This window comes from Leucoraja erinacea, chromosome 19 (assembly GCF_028641065.1).
Source record: "Leucoraja erinacea ecotype New England chromosome 19, Leri_hhj_1, whole genome shotgun sequence".
Classification (NCBI taxonomy): domain Eukaryota; kingdom Metazoa; phylum Chordata; class Chondrichthyes; order Rajiformes; family Rajidae; genus Leucoraja; species Leucoraja erinaceus.
The window spans coordinates 5,853,012-5,877,384 of record NC_073395.1 but is presented as its reverse complement, the minus strand read 5'-3'; the positions used below and the strand labels follow the sequence as shown (position 1 = coordinate 5,877,384).

At 40.5% G+C, this 24,373-nt stretch overlaps 2 protein-coding genes across 3 annotated transcripts in view; one reads left to right on the top strand and one right to left on the bottom strand.

Annotated features, from left to right (window-relative positions):
• The window catches only part of LOC129706142 (structural maintenance of chromosomes protein 1B-like), a 179,686-nt gene that overhangs the window by 56,524 nt on the left and 98,789 nt on the right, over positions 1 to 24,373 (top strand). Inside the window, exon 3 of the mRNA XM_055650158.1 lies at positions 23,341 to 23,421. The gene's annotated coding sequence lies outside the window, so the exon portion shown is untranslated. The remainder of the gene's footprint in view (positions 1 to 23,340; positions 23,422 to 24,373) is intronic.
• Positions 1 to 24,373, bottom strand: part of fbln1 (fibulin 1) — a 72,559-nt gene that overhangs the window by 16,492 nt on the left and 31,694 nt on the right. For both annotated transcript variants that reach the window (XM_055650160.1, XM_055650159.1), the window contains exons 6-14: positions 21,620 to 21,721; positions 20,556 to 20,693; positions 18,306 to 18,443; positions 14,168 to 14,311; positions 12,039 to 12,167; positions 10,114 to 10,239; positions 8,365 to 8,484; positions 7,455 to 7,586; positions 2,882 to 3,005 (exon numbers count right to left, since the gene is read on the bottom strand). In XM_055650160.1, the coding sequence (XP_055506135.1) occupies positions 2,882 to 3,005; positions 7,455 to 7,586; positions 8,365 to 8,484; positions 10,114 to 10,239; positions 12,039 to 12,167; positions 14,168 to 14,311; positions 18,306 to 18,443; positions 20,556 to 20,693; positions 21,620 to 21,721 (1,153 nt within the window). The remainder of the gene's footprint in view (positions 1 to 2,881; positions 3,006 to 7,454; positions 7,587 to 8,364; positions 8,485 to 10,113; positions 10,240 to 12,038; positions 12,168 to 14,167; positions 14,312 to 18,305; positions 18,444 to 20,555; positions 20,694 to 21,619; positions 21,722 to 24,373) is intronic.

Sequence of the window (24,373 nt, the reverse complement as noted above, 5' to 3'; positions counted from 1 at the left end):
TTTTGTATTCATTCTAATGTTACATTTCTCTTCTACAACTTGATAATGATAGGAACAATACTAATCATAATAATACTATTGGAGCTGGAAATGGAAAATGAGAACCAGATATCAGCAGTTAAAGGAGAATCAAGCCAAAATAGAGTGTAAGGAAACGTGTTTGAGACTGCCCAGCTAAGCAATGCATTATGTATAAATGAAGCAGACATTGAGGCAGTTTAAATGAAGAGCATGCAGTCAAAGAGTTAATAAGTAGCAACGAGCAAATAATCAAAGATTTTGCCAATAACTCCAAAATACAAAAACAATGCTACCTCCATTCTTCACATATTTACCTAGTCCACACTAGGGTAAAGTTTTCTTGAATTGTTAAGCCCACAACCCCCACAACTTTTCATACTGATAATAATAACATGCTGTCACAGTTGCCACAGAGCAGAGATGGAATGTTGCACACAAAGTTGTGGTGGCACATTTCATTTCCTGTGAACTAACATCTTTCCCTTGTTGTGGTGATCTGGCATCTGTAATATTAAGCTTCTAAAGTGGAACAATGTTGGGCCTGGCATTTCACGTTAGTTTTCTGTTAAATAGACTGCGGTACCAACGTGCAATAATTTTAAATGAGACAAGTACATGAATTGAAATGTAACATTCAACCTCTCCTGCAATGGGACCCTGACAGGTTTGCAATTCAAGTCCATGTTAAGCTTAATCTATGCAATAAGTATTCCATGGGTTCTTGCAAAAACTGGAAAATTGCTCTATCAGATTACTAACTAGAATGGCATTGTTCCAAAATATTTGGCAAACTAAATGACACAATGGTTTTGAAAAAAAAAACCTAATAACGCAACATTTAATTTGAAAAATCAATGTGTCGTATTTTTTCCCAACAATTTAGAACCAACCCACTTGAAACAGAAAAAAAATGTTGTCATGAGGGGCCATACTTGGCAAACACACTGTTGGAATCCTCCCAGTGCGTGATGGAAATCTTCCAAATAGTCATACTTTGTGATTAGTCGAAGGCTAAAAGAATGATGACTCTTGGCCAAAATAATAATTTCAAGAATAAGCTTCTAATTTTGGCTGAAGCCTTCTTATCTTAATAATGGAAATCAAACATGTATCAAAAACATTAAAGGCTTTAAAAAAAAGTTGCAGTGAGAGTAATTTTTAATGTTGGCAATTTATTATTCAAATTCAATTTCTGGAGATATTCATCATGCCAAATGCAATGCTATATCATAAGTCAACACAATTATCCAAAGTCTGGCTGTGCAACTTGTGGTGTTGAGAGGAAAAGAGCAAAGTAGTAAATCAGCAGTTTGCCACCTCCTAAATCTGAGCCCATCGTTCCCACCACAACAAAGGATTCAGGTTTCCAATTGGGTTTTTTTCCCTTCATCAATGTATGAAATTGGATCTACACCCAGTCAAAAGGACATCCTTTGAGACTTTAACTATTGTGTACCTTCCTTTCACTGCCTAACATCTTGGGTCTCAAATGAGACTACAAATTTCTGCTGATCTGAGACGTTTCTGATGTTAAAGACTTCTCTCTTTGATAGCCACAGCACAGTTGAGGAAAGATTGCCATAGAGTGGCTAGGAAGTGTGTTTACACTGATCACTGTATGCAATGATCTGACTTGCTTGATTTTTGTGCTACAAATAACTTTGAGCTTCTCTGAGGGCTGCACTGATCAAAGGGCCTGTCATTGCAGAATGCATCTTGGAATTACACAAACAAAAAGGCTGTGACTAGTGAGAGGAGTACCACTGATGCAGTTTCAATAATCCTTACCTTTGAACACTGTACATTGTGGGTGTTCTGTGCATGAGAGTGCAGAACATTGTATTCATATATGATTGCTAATCTACGCTTCAATATTTTTTGTGTGAATAATCAACAGCAATCATGGATTATACAGAAGTTCCAATTTATGCTATGATTTATGCAAAAAATTTGCAATATGACCTATGATGTTATTCGGGTGTGAATGACACTGAGAAACATTGGTGGCATTAGGTAGATTGTGCATAGAAGTGTCTGCCCCAATTTCACAATGGGTACAGTTTCATCTGGAAAAGTTTGCTAACACCATCTACCCCAAGTGATGCACAATTTTCACATGAAAAACGCATGCAAATGATCCAATTTCTTGGCAAAAGTGTTGCCTCTCTTCACCAGCAACTTCGATACCTTCCAATTCTGGTGGGGGTTCAGGGTGTGTCGAAATCAGATTCAAGTACCTATTTGTATGATTTTAAATTAAGGAGCCTTGGCAGAAAATATATCCACCAGAGTCAATCGCAGATATTCCCATCAATCAAATACAAATAAGCCCATAAAGCTTCAGGTTCATAATTAAGTGTATAAAAAGGAATTCACAGTGCAGTGTGAATAATTGTTGCAAATTTGAAACTGCTCTCTTGCATGAGAATCACAGAAAGATAGACAGTAAAATTAACAATTTAAACTATAGTTTGAAGCACAGATTTAACCAAGAAATTAAATACATGTTGTGCTCTTTTGGTTCAAAGCAAAAGTAATGGGAATATCAGTGACTGAAATCATGGTCTTTGCACAGTGTTGAAACTTGAAGAAATGTAATTACCATTGATACATATTTGCAGTGCTTTCACTCTTGCATCATTTATCAAGAAAGATTATAGTTTATTTTAAATTGTTTTACAAGTTTCTACCATGATTACTTTGTCCAGAGTCAAAGCCAAGATGAATATTGGTCTACCTGAAGACTTGCTTAAAAAGCATGAACCATCTATGAACTTGGTAGAATAGACAAAAGCTCCTATCTGGATACCACTTTGAAAATTCTGTTGTTAATGTCTTGATAATGCAAAAGTTTACTTACGCCTCGCCAGTTTTTCGATAGTTTTCTGGACAGTCAAAATTTAGGCAGCGGTAGCTCCCCTGGACATTGAAGCAAGTCGCTGTTCCAGAGCAGTTGTGCATCCCTGTGATACATTCATCAATATCTAGGGGAAGAAAACGGACTTTAGGATGTGAAAATTTCCAACTACATGATTTTCGTATCCGTGTCTGAAGGTGAACTTCAATAGAACAAGTGAAGTTGAGCTCCAATTTAATCAAGGATTTCTGCTTTGTCCAAAATTCCTCTACATGTACAATATCCAATAATCAAAATGAGATTAAGTTAAGAACTAGTTTGTTAATGTTAAAGTAGCCATCTTTCTAAAGGTTTGCACATCTCAAGGCACCCACCTCTGTCCAAAATGGAAATACATAATTTCTCCATTCTGAAAATTAGAGGAGCCCTTGCCCATCTCTCCTCTGTCCCCTGCAGTTCTGCTCTAACCACCCCGCTCCCCAACAGTCAGATCAGAGACAGAGGTCCCCTGGTCCTCGTCTTTCACTTCACCAGCCTCCGCATCCAATACATGATTTTCAGAATACAGACACAAAAAGCTGGAGTAACTTAGAGGGTCAGACAGCATGACATTTCCGTCAACTTTATTGCAATCCCACCACCAGTCACATCTCCCCCATCCCCAGCCCTTTCTGCTTTCCTCAGAGACTACTTCTTGGTTGACATCCCATATTTTCCTATATTGGATGTATCAAAAAGAAGAGGGCATAGTTCTAAGATGAGCAGTAGTATTTTAAAGGGGGAATCTAATTGGCCTGTCCCACTTAATCTATTTTTTAGGCGACTACAGGCGACTAGGCTGTCGCCACATGGTCGCCAGGGTGTCGCCTGTACGGTCGTGAGTAGTCTCCTCAGTCGCCCAAAGAGTCGTAGGGTCTTTCTGGCCGCTGCTGGATTTTCAACATGTTGAAAAAATTTCGGAGACAGTAGGCGACAGTGGGTTTGACGCCAATTAGCCTAGCTTGACTTCTCCTGACGTAGATGCTGTCGTAGTTGTTGCCAGCTTAACGTAGGTGGTTGCCAGGTGACGTAGGTTGTCACCGGTGCTGACTGTTTTTTTTTTGTTAAAGTAATGATTCTATTTCAAATTTTAAGTCAAAGGGGGGTTCCAGTCACTGTTTTTTCGTCGACCTGCAACGACTATGACAGTCGCCTAAAAATAGCCTATGGGACAGGTCCTTAAGTAGGCTATACTTACCCAGGGAGTGGTTGATATCTGGAACATGCTGCCAGAGGAGGTGGTGGGAATCAAATACAATTACTAACAAAAATAACAAAAAATGTAGCAGGTTCTGCATTTGATGTTGCTCCAATGGGAATTTGTTTAAGAGTTTGGACTTCATAAGCAGACCATGTCCTTGTTTGTCAACAGACGTCTAAGGTTTTTATGAAGTATGACTGGAATTGCAACATCAGATGTGCTGTCTCTACCCTTTCACCAAGATATTTCCCTGTGGTCCCAAACTTAAAGACTTCAAAAGACTAAAGCCTCTGATCTGGAAGACATGGGTCACTGATTGTAGGATACAGACCATGACATCAAACTCATAGCTTATCAGGTTGTCATGTTCAGGATTTCATGGTGACTGATGGTGCTTGCCCTGTGGTGCTATTTGTTATTGTCTCGAATTAGTTTAAGTAAAGACATTCACTCAGTTGGTCAGGGGCTATTGAATTGTTATTATACAATTGTAGCAAAGGTTTGTTTATCAATGCTTTGTGTTGATACAGTAAATGAAATGCAAATTATTCAGTGCAAAGAATACCTATAGTTTCACAAAAGAGGAAATTCAAATTGAAACAACATTGACAAATTGGATTTCTTTTTAAATAAAATTATTTCCTGGGAATTGTCTGGACTAGCCAAGATCCAATTTATTCCAAGTCAGTGATGATCTATTCAAGGCAGAGGAGAGGAATATCGGATCGCGGGCCTCCAGCAGCCTGGGGCTTACCTGCATTGGACTTTGGACTGTTTTTCTTTGTAAATGGTGCCAAAATATGGCAACTGTGCATTTGTGGTTGTGCAAAAGAATTCCACTGTGTTGTGCATACGTGACAATAAAGAACCATCGATTTATTGGCCCTGCTTTTTTGAATAGAACATGTCTGAGCAATTTTCCATGACTTCAGGTGGATGACAGTATAGTAATAGTTGTGGAACAGTCTAGTGGGAATGCAGCCAGTTCTGAAATTATGGTCTGGAACAGTCTTTTTCTATACTTAATTATCACGGGGGAATGCAGACCAGTTCTGAAATTCCATGGTCTTCAGTACTGCAATTTGGTTCAGCTCTCTAATTCCAAGAGTCTTCTTGCAATGTTTGAGATCAGTGCTCTCATGCAACATTCCATGATCTCACAAACATAGAAACATGCAGTTAGTGCAGGAAGGCCATTCGGCTGAGCCTGCTTTTGATCTATACCAACTTATTATCACGACACTCTGAGGAGGCCATGAACTGTTGAGTACCCTCTGCGGCAGAGAGTTCCAGAGATTCACCACTCTCTGTGTGAAAAAAGTTCTTCTCATCTCGAGGACCCCCTTAAAGCTGTGACCTTGCATGGTTAACATGGGGCAATCTCCACAAATCCAACCCCTAAATTTTGTAAGTTCTGTGCTCTCCTAAATATCTAAACCAAGTTATCAATTTAAGAAAGTCCTCAGGCTTGGTAACCTGGGATACTGAAGAGAGCTGGCTAAAATCTGTACGCAATAATTTGAGATTTGCAGTAGAACTCTTTCCTTTTGCTATGAAAGCATACTATTCGCTTTCTTCAAAAAAAGCTGCAGAGCTCTCATCTCTGAATTCCATTTCAGGAATGTAAGCACATATTCTGGGCTAGTATTCCAATGCAGCACAGGGTGCTGTATCAGGGAAGGTGCCAGCTTTCGAATGGGACACTAGCCCATGCCCCAAGACCTCTCGGGAATGCTTAAACAACCCCATGCCTCTGGAAGGGAGGAAGACCAAAACCAAAGTATTTTATAGAAGGTCATCCTTGATAAATTGAGAGGGAAACCTGTAAAACATTTCTTATTCAAAAGAAATGCAAGGATGTAGGATGTGCTACCATACAGAGTAATTGAGGCATTATACATCAGAATTTAAGGCAGAGGTAGATAGATGCTTGTTTAGTCAGGGTGTCAGAGGGTATGGAGAGAAGGCAGGAGAATGGAATTAGGAGGAAGAGATAGATCAGCCATGATTAAATGGCGGAGTATACATGATGTGGCAAATGGCCTAATTCTACTCCTATCCCTTATAACCTAATGAAAATTTAAAGAGAGAATAAACAGGCATGAAGATGAAAGAAATAGAAAATTATGCTAATAGGAATTAATATGGAGGGGTGGTACTTTGATACTTTACTTACTTTGGGTAGGATGATAAACCCCAGTATGATCAGTCTGGTCGAAAGAAAATATTGTACTGCAGTTTGCTTGTAATTTTAAAAAAATAAGTCACTCATGTTGTGGACTATATTTGGCCTTTAAAGTTCTCTAAATTTGATTAATTGGTAATTTTCACTTTTTATTGACCATCTCATTTCCTATAGTGACTAAACTTCAGAAGTACTTCGTTTCCCATAATGTATTCCTTTTAAAAGCCGATGAGAGAAACCCTTACATCTTTCAAGAAACATCATCCCTTAGCTTTAAAGAGAAGCTTGAGTTTCTTTCCATCTGACAGGTGAGAAGCCTTAGACTTTGGTATCCTGCTCTTTGGTGAACTGGTAGAGACAGGAACACCTTGAAGAGGTGACAGAATGCTCAGATCTCAGACCAAAAAGAACAAGAAGGGCTTTGTTGGAAGAAGATTTCCAACCACTTCAAGTAATCACATTCTTTTGTCTTCCCTAAACTGTTTCAAGAATTTCTTTCTGGAATTTGTGACTTTAAAGTGTCACATAAAGGAAGAGATATTTATAGCAGAACAATAAATAGTAAAAGCATTATCATGAAACCATAGTTGGTATTTTCTTCTTTAGTCCCTGATAGTGACGATACACACCAGTGAACAACAAAAATAGTTATTAAGGAATATAAATTGTTCAACATGTCATATCAAGCAATATTTTGACAGCTGTAAACCATGTCAGCAACATATTACAACAACATGGAGCTAATTTTCTTCTACTCATTGCCTCTTACACATCAATTCCTGGGCCATTAAATAAAGGATTAAGACGCCTCCACCTGTTCTTCTAACATGCACATTTCTGGCAAGCCACATGCACAGCACTGTACATGTTGATGACATTTTCACATACAAGGCATGTAATGGGCATTTGATTTCAGTGTTGCAGTGCATCATGACAATGATCCCTCAGTCCAATTTCCTGACTCGCAAGACTGGCAACAGGAAACCAGCGCAAACAGGACAAAACCTGCAAAATTTATTTTCACGCCCTGCAATATATCTTTAATGGCACTGAAATATCTGTAATAAGACCTGTTTGATGTATTGAAGTTTAGTTTAAAATAATTACGTCAATTCATTTGTTTAGGATCCCCTGCAGAAATATTTTCCTACCGTGACAGTTCCGCCCATTCGGTGCAAGAGTGTAGCCAGAAACTGGGCAGGCACACTGGAAACTTCCAGGAACATTGACACATCGATATGAACAAATGTTGCCTCCGGCAGGTAATGCACATTCATCAATGTCTATAACAAAATGCAGAGAAATGCATTGTTTGAATCAGACATCTGTCAAAAGAGATTATAGTTCTGATGAAAGTCATTGAACTAAAGCGTTAATTCTTCACAGACACTGACTGACCTGCTGGCTATTTCCAATGCTTTGTTATGTCTCAAATTTTCAACATCTGCAATATTTTCTTATTGTTAGCCACAAGTTCACTATTTCTAATCAATGGGGCTTTGTTCTTTATTTATTAGAAACACAGTAGTTCAATGAGCCCCAGGCACAATGAGCACAGCTTCAGGAGCATTTGAATTCACATAACAACTCCAATTCTTCAATGCCACCACTGTATCTGCCTCTACCAACACCCTGGACAGCACCTTCCAGGCACCCACTACTGTGTTTATAAAAATAAACGTCCACACATCTTTAGATTTTGCTCCTCTCACTAGAGGTGTGGACTTTATGGGCCCAAGATCCCGTTTCCATGCTGTAGCTTTCAATCAGCGATTATTTTTAATCTCCTGGTGCTTCTACTCCCTGGTAAATAGGTTGGTTGTAAAATTGTCTCCAATCCTCCTGCAGTGGTACGCCATAAACTGTGAGCCAGTGGCTGAGCTCAATGGTTAATTGCCTTCCCATCATATGAAACCGTGCATCGTCACCTTTCAGTGTTTGCTAATTGCAGTGCTGCAGTGTTAAGGAGATTTGCCAAATGAGGATGAGGAACCACAGCTGTGTGTGTGTGTGAGAGACAAACACGTTGCCAGCAAGCTTTGTGGTGTAATGTAACCTTACCTTCACAGGTTATTCCATCCACATCACTGAGCCGATAACCACGACGGCAGTAACATTGGTATGAACCAAAGACATTAGAACATTCTTGACTGCAGGGATTGGTTTCGCATTCATTCACATCTAGGAGTGAAAAGCATTTGCAATAAGTTAGAAACAACCATGAATTTTATTTTGTTATCTTGAGGGAAATGTAATACATGTTTCAAACAGCATTGGCACAATTTCTGTAGCATAGGAATTATTTTATGATATGCAATATAAAGGAACTTAAAAAGCTGATTTACAAGACGACAAATTGGACATGCACAGTGATACAAGCCATATGTGATGCATATTTTGACATCACTTGAACAAAGATAATTTTCAAATGTACAAACCATGAAGAAGTGGGACCATTATCATCGGGTTATACAGATTAGTAACAAGCTATTCGGCCCAACTTGTTCATGCCAATAAGTTGCCGAAAAAAAGCTGGTCCAATTTGCCTGCACCTGGATGTATCCTTCCAAACCTTTCCTATCCATGTACCTGACCAAGTGTCTTTAAAATATTGTTATTGTACCCACATCTACCACATCTTCTGGCAGCTCATTCTATGTACACACCACCCATGTACAAAATGGGTGGAAAAAGTTGCCCCTTTGGTCGCTTTTTAAACTTTTTCCCTTTCCCTTTAAACTTATGCCCTCTAGTTTTAGACTCCTCTATCCTGGGGAAAATACTATTTACTTTTATAGAGGTGACCTTAAAGGTATATATAAAAGCATCATGACTTTATATACCTCTATAAGGTCACCCCTCCCTCCTAAGCTCCAAGGGAAAAAGGACCCTGCTTATCCAGGATCTTAGAACTGAAAGCCTCCAGAACTGGGACATCCTGAGTCCAGAGCATGGATCATCCTAAAATTATATCTCATTTAAGATTTATCCCTTGACCTTGTATCCAACCGACCATCCCTTATTATAGTTTCCTTTTAGTCCTCACACCATGAGGCCTTAGCCCAATCTTGTCTCCAGAAAATCACATTCCCAATGCCTCAATGTAAACCCTGACGAGATACCCCCACCCCACCCTGAGGTTCAGCCTATTCCAACACAACCCTCAAGATTTCCTAAGATCCCTTCCACAACCAACAATCTATAACCTACCCATTAGCTCCACATTGGCATATCTAACAAGGGATAGGCCTTTGTTTGCAATTGGACAGACAAGGCAAATAATATTGTATCCAATATGACATCTTGTGTCCCTTGCATAAGGGAAGTTGACTGCGGGGCTTCATGGACAAAACATGCTTTGCAACTTTAACACAACACATTTCTAAATCTGGGCTCCAACTGCCTCTTGCCTTGGATTTATCACGCAGAGAATTATGATAACCTCAACTTCTGCAAAGGGAAGTAGTAGGCCACTCTAGTTAGGAGTTGTTATTGAGTTTTCAGGATGGTTCCTGTGATTGGTGAGTGGTATTTGAGATTGCAAGTGATTACTGATCTGAAAAGAAAATTACTTACGATAAAGGATGTGGTATTTGTCATTCAAACTGGTGAATGATTGGGGGTAATAATTGGAATCACACAGTTCATGAAGAAAAGGCATAAAATCATCTACTTAATTTTTAAACAACTGAAATTCAAAACCCCGCAGGCGCGAAATCTGAAATTAAACCAGTGAGTGCAAATATTTAGCAGGTCAGACGTGTGGAAAATGAAATTGATGTTAAATGCCAATGACATTTATTGAAATACCTTCACAGTTTCTCACATCTGATGAGAGTTTAAAGCCTTTGCTGCAGCTGCAATGGTAGGAACCAGGAGTGTTCTCACAATTGTGTGCGCAGAGGCGACCCAAGTAACGACGACATTCATTTTCATCTAAGACCAAAGCAAAAAAAGGGTAGAAAGTATTTGTGAAATTGCAATGGGCAATACCATCTTTACATTTTTGTCCTGTAATGCATTAGGCAAGTCCCAAGGCAACTATAGTTTAATAGTAGACAAGCAAGCAGAGCAGAGAACCCCAGTGTCAGGTGATGTTGAAGCATTTGGATGGCAGGCTGCCATCTCCCAACCCACAACCCATGGTAGCAAGTAGACAGTGGACAATAAAGGGGGGTAGACTCGCACTTTCAGGAAGAAGCCACTTTCTTAGTAAAGTCTTTTGTGGAATGAGACTGCAGGGAAAAAATGATTTTTAAGCCTTTTGTCAACATAAAACAGCAATCTTGAATATTGCTGAATCCTGAATATCAAAACAATGACTTTATTGCAACTGCACTGACAAATGTGAGCTATGCAAATTTAAAGATGAATAGGTTTTTTTGGCAAATCTTCTCACTGATTTTTGTTTATGAATATATCTGACACGTAGACTTCAGACACATTCTCTGGCTGTCTCTTACCTCAAAAGAAGTTGGCTGAATGGAAAGAGAAAATGTCTTTGAATGTACTGTATCACACAATACACATTAAGTACAAGAGAGGCAGTGATTCTGCAAACAATTCCTGACTTGTTCTTTATTTCACTCTTTACTGAACTCCTTTATAAGAAAACTTCAGCTGAGCTAAGATTATCATTCAGGAAGACATAGTTTAACAGAACACAGTTTATGCACCAATACTGTAGCCATGATAGAGCACATCCTCTATCCTTTCAAACTCGTACAGTCATCTCCTGATACCTCCACCTACTTCACTGGAGTTTGAATTAAAAATAAGTGAGTGAAGGAAGACTTTACAAAGACACCACTCCATTTTTCAAGTTTTTTTTGCCAAACATGTTTATTTGGGAATCAAGATGAACTTGACAAGACAGTGTCCTTCTCATTCTCTGTGACTGTGTGTTAGCATTATTAACTTTAAATCAGAAGATTGTGGGTTCAAAACCCACTCTGATGAACAAAACAAATCCAAGCTGGCATTCTAATGCCACTTCAAACAAATGTTGTATTATTAGAAGTGCAATCATTCAAAAAACGAGTAAACTACGGACTTGTCTAACCTCTTAGAAGGATACAAAAGATCCCATGGCACTATCTAAAGTAGATAGTGCTCTAGTGTTCCAGTGAATACTTATCGCCCGGTTGACATCATTGAAATCAAGTAATTCTCACAATGTCATATGCTTTTTATTCTTTCATCTAATGCTACCTTTTTCTCTTGATGGTCACAGCTGGTCCAATTTCCCTACTGTACAAGTTTTCCCTTAAAGACTTGAATTTTATTTGTAAACCATGTATGTTACATTTTAGCCATTTCTAGTTTACTGCCATGCTTTTTTAGATTTGAAAAACTACCACAGACAAATCATGCACCATTGTAAAATGATCTGAAGTGCTAATGATAATTAATTAATATTTAAGCCATAATGTTGTATGCAGTTTAATTCAAATATTTTCATTAATATGGTCATCCATTTAAAGATGAACAAATGTGTTTTCCACGCTGTTTTGCCCTTCCGATGTTATTATTTACTCTTCTGTCCCATCTTGTTCTTATTTGTCAAGTAACCCAACCATAAAACATTGAAACTTATCCATGGACACAGTCAAAATTTGCAACAAAAAATATGTCACCACCAATTCTGAATAGGAGTCCAATTACTATGCAGCCAGTACTTCCTTTCCAATGTCTTTGAATTATAGCCCTGACTGGCCTTGCAACAGCCTACTTACCGACGCACGTCTTGGAAATGCTGTTGAAATTGTACCCTGCCTTGCAATTGCAGTGAAAACTGCCAGGAGAGTTTATGCAAAAATGCCCTTCACCACAAGGGTTCTGAGGACTTGCACATTCGTCAAAGTCTGCAAAACAAAAGCCCAGAAAAGTTTGGCAAAGTGAATGCAATTTTAAAACCATTTTTAAGAAATATTCAGTTAAACTGGGATTATCATTCGTGAAGTCCTTGTAGTTTAATAAAACACAGTTTAGAGAACATAGTTTTATGGAATAACAGAACCTGACAAGCTTCGCATTGTAACAACGCTCCTCAGACTTGGGCCTAACTTCTTGTCTATGTTGCTCCTCTGCACAGTTTTATATGCTGGAGCATGCATGAAATTCAGCCACAAGCCCCACAGTTTTCTAACCAATTTCTTTATGGACAATTGTAGAAATAATGAATGTGATATATCAAACTTTGCATTGGGGTGCAATAAAATTGAGCATTTGTCCTCACATGACCAAAACAGATCTAAGATAACACTCAGTGGTATTATTAGTGTTCCTCGAATCTGCTACAATAATAATAAGTTAATGGCTGGACTGATTTAGCCGAACTCCATATTTCCATTTATCAATGGAAACCTTTCAATCCCTTGTTTTTCTTTGCCTTTCAAAGAAAAGTTATAGATTTGTTTTCACTGGCCTATGATGAGCACCTCCTTTAAAAAAAAAAGCACATAAAAAGCTCTCAAACATTTCTCAGTAATTAAATATGCATAAAATAACTAAGTTAAAACAAATGCCTATGTAACAGCATAGGTTGAAGGTGAGAGATAGGAGGCTCGGAGATTTTTGACACAGAGGGTGGTTGGTCTAGAATGCGCTGCCAAACGAGGGTGGTGGAGGCAGGTACTCCCACAACATTTAAGAAACATTTAGTACTTGAATCGCGATGGTATAGATGGCTACAAACTTAATGTGGGTAAAGATGATTGGAGTACAAAGGGCAGTATGGCATGGTGGGCTGCGGTGCCTGTGGCTGTGCTGTACAACTGTATGAGTCTAGATATAAAGGTCTATTTGCAGATGTTCTGGCAGTTGTGTGTTGCTATTTATTGCACTAGGGCTGTTGAACCTGCATCAGATTAAGCTGCTGTGCTCTTATTGCCCAACCTAAGAGGTGGGAAACTTGAGGAAGACTGTAGCGTTGAGAACAAATTGATACCAGGCAGTTAATTGGAAGCAGAGACTGTGATTGATCCCTGCCACAGAGGGCAGTGGAGGCCAAGTCACTGGATGGATTTAAGAGAGAGTTAGATAGAGCTCTAGGGGCTAGTGGAATCAATGGATATGGGGAGAAGGCAGGCACGGGTTATTGATTGGAGACGATCAGCCATGATCACAATGAATGGCGGTGCTGGCTCGAAGGGCCGAATGGCCTCCTCCTGCACCTGTTTTCTATGTTTCTATCCTGCATTGGGAGTTCTGAGCTTCTCCTTAGTTGAGCGTTTAAAACCCGGCAAATCCGAGCAAACCTATTGGTTTTAAAACAGATTTTCCACAATGCCTCTAATATAAAGTTCCTTGCAATTTATATATAGAAATAGACATGGATTTGGATTGTTTAATCAGATGAAAAAAAGATCATCTGACAAGTTGGTGGAATTTATTGTAGCAGCGATGGCCTTTCAGGAGGATTACTAATGATGAACTAAGCAAGAATCGGAGAGAGTTAAGCACAAATTTGGGGGACCAAAGTTACTCAAGACTTTTTAGCATTTACAGGCTACATGTATTAGGTTGAAGTTAGATGACCAGGTGCTGACTTGTATATTTAAAAAAATTGGCAACATGAGCTTTAAACTTCACTTCCGCTAGCTTCAGCATGTTTCCTCTTGCCTCTTCCCCCATTGTAGCTTCAAGTAATTTGCTGAACCTAACTTTTTGTTTATGGTCTTACATATTTCTAATATGTCGCGTCCATTTTTTTCAATTGAGGCTGAAAACAGATATATCTTCCAGCTCTTGTTCCTCGGACTTTTTGAAAGCGGGTATCAGCCTCAAATACAAACGCACGCACAAGAGATTGGTTCTATCCGCCTCATCAGTGAACACTGAAGTGAAAAATTGTGCATCTCACCCACACAGTTTGATCCATCCACATCAAGTCGATAGCCTCGGCCACAGTTCACCACATTGTGCTGACAGCTATATGAACCAATGTTATTTAAACAGGTGTAGCCAGGCTGACAGGGCGAGGCAGCTCCATTGCACTCATTGATGTCTGGAAAGAAAAATGAAACAATTTGTTTACAGCACAGACAGCAACCTTGCACATTTACTGTGACTCATTGCAGTATGGGAAGGTAGACACAAAATGCTGGAGTAACTCAGCGGGACAGGCAGCATCTCTGGAGAGAAGGAATGGGTGACGTTTCGGGTCGAGACCCTTTGTCAGACTGGTTCGATTTAAACCAGCATCTGCAGTTCTTTCCTGCGCAGTATGGGAAGAGTAGTTTTGAGAGCGTATTCCCCAAGTAAAAATCTTTGACAGTTTGATGAGATTTTCAGTATTGATTTATAAGTAAAAAAATTAACCATTGAGCTAAAATAATGCAATTCTGAACAATAAAATCTGCCAAACATTTAACTTTTACATATACATAGATATAGTCATTATATAAAATAAAACTAATATCACCTGAGTCCCTTATTCTATGAAATTGTGCCCTGTGATGCTATTGTGCCCACTCTATGGTACTCGATGAAATTTAGACTACATTGTCTCTGTAGTGCTGACATACATTGGTGTGGATTTTTCTGAACGGGCCTATGACCAGCATTTGCCAACCAAGTTTCCCATTCTCCCAGATGCTTTGATAATGAACCCAGAGTTGAGAGGCAAGCTCATGAGCAGTGGAAGAGTCTTCAAGTACACGACTGAGTCAAAGATGGGTGGCTTTGGCATGAATAATTACACCATCAAACTCCTCAACCCCACCCTTGCTATCTGCCAGTTTTATGATTTTTGAGCCTCATTGATATTCAGAAACATTTAAAATGCATAAAACATGAACTAGCATAACTAAAGATCTATATTTTTATGTTCCTTGAGTCAATGTGGGCTTCACAGGGTGAGCCAGCATTTAATTGCCCACCCCTAGTTGCCCTGGTTAATGCAATGTTCAATAGGACTGGGACTACCGCTATCCCGGCTATGGGATTTATTAATCCCAATGAATAGATTGTTGCAGGGAAAAGGTTCTGCGGGCAATGCTTACATCTGCAGTACTGGAAATGCACCCAACTGATTTTCAACAAATTTTCTCTATGTCAGGCATTGAATTAATGACTTGGATCATCACTGGTTCAGATGCTGTCTGATGGATTAGCGAGGAGTCCTTTTCATGCTGCACACTTCCCTTCTGTTGTTGATTCAGCCATGACACGGAATTGTTCGATAACTAGTCCACATGGGAGAGATTTTTGAAGCCTTTTTGGTTTCAACTCTGAGAACTGTCCCGCAGCACCACCTTCTGTTTCAACAGGGCACTACATGTAAGTCTGAAGAAAGGTCACCTATCCAAGTTCTCCAAAGATGCTGCCTGACCTGCTGAGCTACTCCAACACTGTGTATTTTTTTTGTAAATCAACATGCAGTTTCTTGTGTCTTTCAAATGGTGAATTTGTTTAGTGCACATATTGGCATTCAGAAAAACAAAGTAATAATATGCCATTTTCCGCCTCTACCCTTTGGTTTAAGTACATCTCTTGATGACTCAGCAGCAGGAGAGGGGAAAGGAAGAGGTAATGGCATGAGTCCTATTGAAACTGGTATTACCATCTAGTGTACTGAAGGTTTTGTGCAAGATTCTGGAAGGTGAACTGCACACTGCCTTGTACAACTGTGAGATGTAGACTTGAGAGAGACAGCACAGAAACGGGTCCTTCAGCCCACAGAGTCCGCACCGCCCAGCGATTCCCATACACTAACACTATCCTACACACGAGGGACAATTTTTACAATGTTACCGTAGCCAAGTAACCTACAAACCGGTTCGTCTTTGGAGTGTGGGAAGAAACCGGAGCACCCGGGGAAAACCCATGTGGTCACGGGGAGAACGTACAAGCAAAGTGCAGAGAGCACCCATTGTCAAGATCCAACCTGGGTTTCTGGCGCTGTAAGGTATTGTCCCTAAGCAGCACCCATTGTCACGTTGCCAAAATAACCTGAATTCAGTGCCTACCTGCACAGGACAAAGGTTTAGTTTAGTTCAATTTAGAGAGAGAGCGTGAAAACAGGCTATGATTGCAGGTAAAGATCATCTTTCAGTGGCCGTCTTGAAATTCTACATATCCTTCCAGGGCTCTGCCAGATACTCAGGCAACATTTCACAGGTGGCTGTACCAGGCAGCTGACAAAGCTTGGCAATTACTTCACAATTCTCTACCCTTGATACTAAACAGAGTGAGCATGCGGTTGGTTTTGTTGGTCTGGATAGATTTGCATGGGTAGAAGATTTAAGAGTTTGTTCCTCATCATTCCGAGATCACATAAGAGTGTTTATTATTTGTAAAGATTTCCAGTCCATTAACACCCAGGTGTCTGAAACCATCAGAACATCTTTGTGCAAGAACGCACAAAAGTCTGGGCAACTGCCACAATTACAGGGCTATGCACATTGAGGCAATAATCATCTGAAGAATATAATTAATATGTAGATCTTAAGTCCATAACATGAAGAATGAATGAGTGATCTGCAAACTGTTAACAGTCTGCTCAGATTTATTCAGACTTACATACAGGCTTAGTAGTTGGCTCCATACACTTTCCTCTGTACTACCTCCTTTCCTACAAGTTGGTGGAGCGGCCAAGGATGGATTATCTTTCATCCCATTGATGGTGGCATTCATAAATGAGAGACCTCAGTAATTGCACACAGCTGATTGATACATTTAATGCTACAGTGTTTTCTTTAAATACTGATGAAATAAAGATCTGTCTTGACAATTTTGTCTGCACTCTATTGTGGATGTTTCCCCTGTTCCCTTCACTCACCCTGTCAACGACTCAAAACACACTTTCCTTCTCACTTATCCAGTTTTGATCAGGGGTCCTCTAACAAAGTGCTGACCCCGCCTCTCCTCTCCAATGGGTGCTTCCAGCATTCTCTGTTAAATGTTCTGGAGTTCCAGCAACTTAGTTCAGTTTAGAGATACAACACGGAAACAGGCCCTTTGGCCCACCAGCTCCTCGCCGACCAGCGATTCCCGCAGATTAACACTATCCTACACCCACTAGGGACAATTTTTACATTTACCAAGCCAATTAACCTACAAACCTGTACGTCTTTGGAATGTGGGAGGAAACCAAAGATCTCTGAGAAAACCCACACAGGTCACGGGGAGAACGTACAAATTCCATACAAACAGATTGAATCTGGGTCTTCGGCGCTGCATTTGCTGTAAGGCAGCAACACTGTGCCACCGCGACTTCCCAAATTTTTAACTCTACATGAGAATAAATGTCCGTCACTGACACCTGTTATTATGAGGTAACACATTCCGTGACTCAGCCCTAGTGCATTCAAAATTGATTTTTAATGGGAAATACAATTAAACTGATCTTCCCATATGAAGATCCCTGCTGAGAGCACACGTCAGGCATTTGAAGAGTAAACTCCATAATCATCAATCTTTAATTAACGAAAGGGACAAGGAAAGCATTCATAAATTCCCAGCACGCCTTACAGGTAGGCAATACCTTTCACTATTATGAAGTTCCTCTTGCAGTTTGTGTTGAGAATTTGAATAACAATTCAAAGGGTTATGTGAACAGGAGTCTATATTGCAACTCAAACCTGTTCTTCCATTCAGTGAAATTGCAGTGCTTTTTTTTTAAAGTTATGGATCTTTTCCCATAATTTCCTAAAAACTTTGATTAACATAAGAAATATCAAACTCATATTTAAAATTAACAATAGATTAACAATAGATCCAGCATCATAACTTTTCAAAAGAGTTCTGAACTTCTACTAACCCTTGTGTGCAGGTTTTCAACATTTGATTCTTGAAAGTATTGCACTAATCTTTTATGAACCTAAGACTCTATTTCCCCAGGAGTCACTGATTTTAGTTGAGGAAATTAACTAGGAGACTGCACACTATTTAGACTGTAATCATTCACATTGTTCACACTTAAGCCAAGGAACAAGCATTTGCCAAAAGCACACTCCAGGAAATAGAATAACACAGCGATAAGTCTTTTTGCTACCTACCAATACAGTTGCCCAAAGCATCCTGCAGATATCCAGATCCACACTGGATATTCGATCGGCAACGGAACGATCCCTGTGTATTCTGGCAAATGAAATTGAACCTGCAATTGTGTAAATCATTCTTGCATTCGTCGATATCTATCAGATTCCAAATAAAAATCAAATTATTCAGCTGCTCAGTTTTTAAAAAAGCACAAAAAATCAGATATTATTAAACAAGAAGCTGAAGGAATAAATTGTGCAACTATGGTAATGATGGAAAGTCAAAGGCAGGTGACATTTAATGTGACATCTCCAACAATCTCACAGCAGTGCTGGTCTGAGCAAGTGCATAATATAAAATGAGTGGAATTGCCGTCACCTGTGTTGCTCTGAAGTGTGAATCTACGTAATATTCTACCTGATCTGTCAAGCACTTGCAGATGGGAGTAAACTGGATGTCCACAGATACAAATCTGTTTTCAAGAGAGACTTAGATTTAGCTCTTAGGGCTAAAGGAATCAAGTATATGGGGGGAAAAAGCAGGAACAGCGTACTGATTTTAGATGATCAGCCATGGGCCGAATGGCCAACTCCAGCACCTGTTTTTCTATGTTTCTAAATGTTTCTGCCTGTCTTGTGGGTGCCACATTCGGCCTTTGATTCCATGCTATGCCAGCACTCCATCATTAAACTCCGTCATTTTTTCCATGTCGCTAGCTCATTCATTTTACATCCGATTTTGCACTCCTCAAAACTATTTTTCTTTTTATGTACCCATTTTTAAATAAAATCATACCCCCCCCCCCAACTCACTCATTTTGTCGCCTCCTGCTGGCCAACGACCATAACGGCTGCTGGCACCCGCCTCTCGCCTCAAAGACGCCATTTAAAAACAGCCGCACTGCTGAGTGCTGGAATCTTATGTTCGGGAACGGCTTGAGTTGGAGGACCACGTCTCCCATGGGGGCTACGGGTAGTGAACGGGTGCATTAGGGGAGCAGACCCAACGGGTCTGCACTTGGTCTAGTATTCTTCTAAATCTTTCCTATCCATCTACCTGTCCAAATTTATTTTAAATGCCTTTATCGTACCTGCTTCAAATACCTCTAGCAGCTTGTTCCATATACCCACCACCCTGTGTGAATTGTATTTAAAAGTATTGCCGGAGGCCACATTTCCCATGTGCAAATCGTTCAGGTCATAAACAGATCTCGGGAATAGAATCCCTATTGTAATCTGAGGAGAACCTGTATCTCGACGAGGCTGTACTTGCATTAACCCCTTCATCAATTTGGGGCCAGCACAACGCATGCCACAAATATGCACCTGTGTAACAGGCAGCATGTTAAATGTGATGTACCACTAAATAGTGCTCTATCAGTACTGTATGAATGAATGAATAAGTTTATTGGCCAAGTATTCACATACAAGGAATTTGCCTTGGTGCCCCGCCCGCAAGTCACAACATGACATATTGTGAGTTAGGAACGACACATACAACATAAAACACTGCATTATGTACTGCATCAAAACCAATTATTTCGCCTTAGTAATAAACAAATTAAATTCCTACTTTAAAAAATTATTCAAATATGAATGTTGCAACACAGCTTACTAATCTTTATTACAGGAATCATAGCAAAATCAATAGTCCTTTCAGTTCATTCAGGTCTGGTTCATTGTGAATTCCACTTTAACCCTATTAACTACTTCCAAAGCATTTCCTTAACAAGAAACATTGACGTTCAGTCTTAAAGTTGCAATCACATAACATCCACAAGTCTTTGTAAGCATGTTCCTCTTGTCTGCTTTCCAATTGGTAAATTTTTACTCCTTAAATGGCGTCGATGTAATTTTAAGATTATGGCAAAAAGTGCATCTGGAAGAGCTGTTGAAAATGGTGCTGACCAGTGTCATGTGTAATTCTATGCACAGCTCCTCATCAGTGACATTGCATTGATCAAACCTGAGACCCAAAGCTCTGTGTGCTGGGCTTTTCTGTTGGGCTGCAGGGTGCAGGGTTTGGGGGGTGGGGGAATAGAGAAATTCAGGGTGGATGGCAAAGGATGGGCAAATACAAATAAGTCTGGTATGAGCAAGAGATCTTAGTGAAGAAGAAAAGTTGATATAGTGCAGTGGTTGTGATGGCTGGTTGGGTGAGTGATCAGGGGGACAGAAGACAGCAGAAAATCATAATGTCAATGTCAGATAATCGTTTTTATATGGATAAATGTAAAATATCTTCAGTTATTCTGTGCTCTTACATACCTCTGCATTGGTTGTTTTCAGTCAGTTCATATCCAGTGCCACATCCTATCTCACGCAGGCATTGATAGGACCCGATATTATTGATGCAACGCTGTCCTATTTGGCATGGATTAGTCGGTAACAAACACTCGTTGACATCTGTAATCAACAACAAATATCTAGTCAAGATTTTATTCACTGCTCTCCTCATAGTGTTAACACACCCTGAGATTTTGACGATCAGCATCCACAGCTGTTCCTTTACCTTGCCTATACGGTTACCCTTTACAATTGATGATGCATGGTTTCAGGACAGGATCATACATAAACTTGTTCTCGCCTATCTTCCAAGCAAGCACACACTCTTGAACTAGATACAAAAGAAGACATATGACATATGCCAAATTATCACCTGCCTAAATAATCTAAATAGTAGTGCTTACCAGTGCCCCAACCAACAGCATATCAAGATATCAAATGTTCCTTCTGTATACTTTTTAACTATAATCTGTTAAACCATTGGGAGAGGTTCAACATTTCTCCTTTCTTCTCTCCCCCACCCCACATCAATCTGAAGAAGGGTTTAGGCCCGAAACATTGCCTATTTCCTTCGCTCCATAGATGCTGCTGGTCCTGCTGAGTTTATCCAGCACTTTTGTCTACCATCTGTCAATCTTTACCCAATGACTTGGCCTCACTGCTATCTGTGAATGAATTCCACAGATTCACCACCATCTGACTGAGGAAATTCTTCCTCATCTCCTTTCTAAAGATACGACTTTTTATATTGATGCTATGCCCTCTGGTTCGAGACTCACCCACTAGTGGAAACATCTAACAAGGAAATCATCTTTCATGTGCTTTGTGTGGAAACTGCACCAATAATTGGAAAACACATTAATTGGCAAGTTGTTTTACAATCGGTATCTGAAAACCATTGACCATTTCAATGTGTTTTGACTGTTTACACATCCAAATATGGTTATCTGTCGGGCTTTAGTTTCTTGGGTATTACTCATGTTTCTGATGAGAACATTTTGTTGATTTGTAAAGGAAAGATTACAACAAGCAAAACTCGAAAGTACCTTCACATGTGCGGTGATCGTGACTCAGCCTGTAGCCAACGTAGCAGGAACAGTTGACATTTGTCCCCGTGTCGGTGCAACGCTGATGACAGGGTCCTCCTCCTGTAAGAAAGATGATGAAAGAAGAAAAGCAATGAATAATGCACCATCCTATCTTCACATCACAAGTTTGATCCAATTCATATTGCGGTGTAAAATAATCAAACTCCATCCAGCTTCCCCTAAACTTTGCGAAATTCAATAACTTGTCAGATGATTTCAGATTTAACATCAAAATATTGACTCAGCGATACAACCTGGAGCTGCATAATTTTATATTGTTATATGCAGCAGGATTTTTGCTTTGTTCTCATTTACTTTTTATCACTGGCACAGCTGGTGGAGCTGCTGCCTCACAGCGCCAGAGACAGCGCACGATCCTGACCTCCTGCCGTCTGTGTGTGGAGTTTGGAGGTTCTCCTTATGACTCCCACGTGTTTCCTCCGGGTGCTCCAGATTCTGCCCACAACCCAAAGAAATGTGGGTTTTTTGGGGAGTGACCTCTTAAATTGCTCCTCGTGTGTTGGGAGTGGATGGTAGTGGGATAACGTGAATGAATGAATGAATGCATGATTGAATGAATGAATGAATGATTGATTGAATGCATGAATGAATGAATGAATGAATGAATGAATGAATGAATGAATGAATGATGTATGAATGAATGAATGGATGATTGAATGAATGAATGAATGATTGAGCAGGTACAGCAGGCAGTGAAGAAAACGAATGGCATGTTCGCCTTTATAACAAGAGGAATCGAATATAGGAGCAAAGAGGTCCTTCTGCAGTTGTACAGAGCCCTAGTGAGACCATACCTGGAGTATTGTGTGCAGTTTTGCTCCCCTAATTTGAGGAAGGACATTCTTCCTATTGAGGGAGTTCAGTGTAGGTTTACGAGGTTAATTCCCGGGATGGCGGGACTGTCATATGCTGAGAGAATGGAGCAGCTGGGCTTGTACACTCTGGAGTTTAGAAGGATGAGAGTATATCTCATTGAAACATAGAAGATTGTTTAGGGCTTGGACACGCTAGAGGCAGGAAACATGTTCCCGATGTTGGAGGAGTCCAGAACCAGCGGCCACAGTTTAAGAATAAGGAGTAAGCCATTTAGAACGGAGACGAGGAACCACTTTTTCCAACAGAGAGTGGTGAGTCTGTGGAATTCTCTGCCTCAGAGGGCAGTGGAGGCAGGTTCTCTGGACGCTTTCAAGAGAGAGCTAGATAGGGCTCTTAAAAATAGCGGAGTCAGGGGATATGGGGAGAAGGCAGGAATGGGGTACTGATTGGGGATGATCAACCATGATCACATTGAATGGCGGTGCTGGCTCGAAGAACCAAATGGCCTACTCCTGCACCTATCGTCTATTGTCTATTGCCCATTGTCTAATGGTCAGTGTAGACTCAGTGGACCAAATGACCTGTTTCATTGCTGTATCAACAATCAATCATTTTTAAATTCTCGTTCTTTTATGCAACTTCGAAACATGTCAAATATGATATTCTTCACCAATACCTTTACGGATTTAATTTCTTCATTAAATGAACACCAAACGATCTTCCTATGGTTGTCTACCTAACTTATAAATTGTCATGTGGAGCCTGTATTTACCAACACCACAGTAACATTGCAGTAATTAATTTTACTAATTTCCCGAAATCATACTCATTTTATTTTCCAGATTTATAAGAGGAAGAATAATATTTGAGCGAACAAAAAAAACATGCTTCATGGCTAAGATGTCCACAACCTTTGACCTAAGGTACGACTCAGATTAGATTAGATTAGATCCTTTATTTGTCATTCAGACCTTTCGGTCTGAACGAAATGACGTTGCCTGCAGCCATACATATAATAATAAACAACAAAACACACAATCAACACAAATTAACATCCACCACAGTGAGTTCACCAGGCACCTCCTCACTGTGATGGAGGCAAAAGTCTTAAAGTTACTGTCTCTTCCCTCCTCATTCTCTCTCTGCGCTGAGGCGATATGTTGTTACTCCACCGTGCGATGGTCAGTCCCGCGGCTCAACCGAGCTCCGCGAACGGGCCGGTTGATGCTCCGCGGCCCAGGGTGGTCGAAGCTGCCGCCTTCCAGTCCAACGGACGCAGCTGTTGCCGCTGGAGCTCCGGAAAACAGGCACCAACCTGTGACCTGCGAGCTTCCGACGATGTCGTCCACTGGCCCGCGGCCGAGCCCCGGATTCAGGTCGCCGCCGCCGGAACGCCGCCTCAGCCCCGAGCCGGGCCGCCCTCACCAGAGCATCGTCTCAGCCCCGAGCCGGGCCGCCCTCACCGGAGCACCGTCTCAGCCCCGAGTTGTGCCGCTGCCGCCGGAACGCCGCCACAGCTCGAATTCGGCCAGCCTCGCGTTGGTAAGTCCTGGCTGGCTCTGCTTCCGGAGCCTCGAGGTCGGTCGCAGTTGGAGGCAGCCAGCTCCGCCATTAGGCCTCAGTGCAGACGGAGGCAGAGAAGGGGGGATACGACAGAAAGAGTCGCATTCCCCCGAAGGGAGAGACAGAAAACCATGTTTCAGCCCCCCCCCCACACATAACACAACTTAATAACTAAAATTTGACCAAAACAAGACAAAAAAAACAACAACAAAAAAGTAAAGACAGACGGACTGCAGGCGAGCCGCAGCCGTTCAACAGCGCCGCCACTTCCGTTATACAATAGTCATACAGTAAGCCTATGTAGCACAAGGC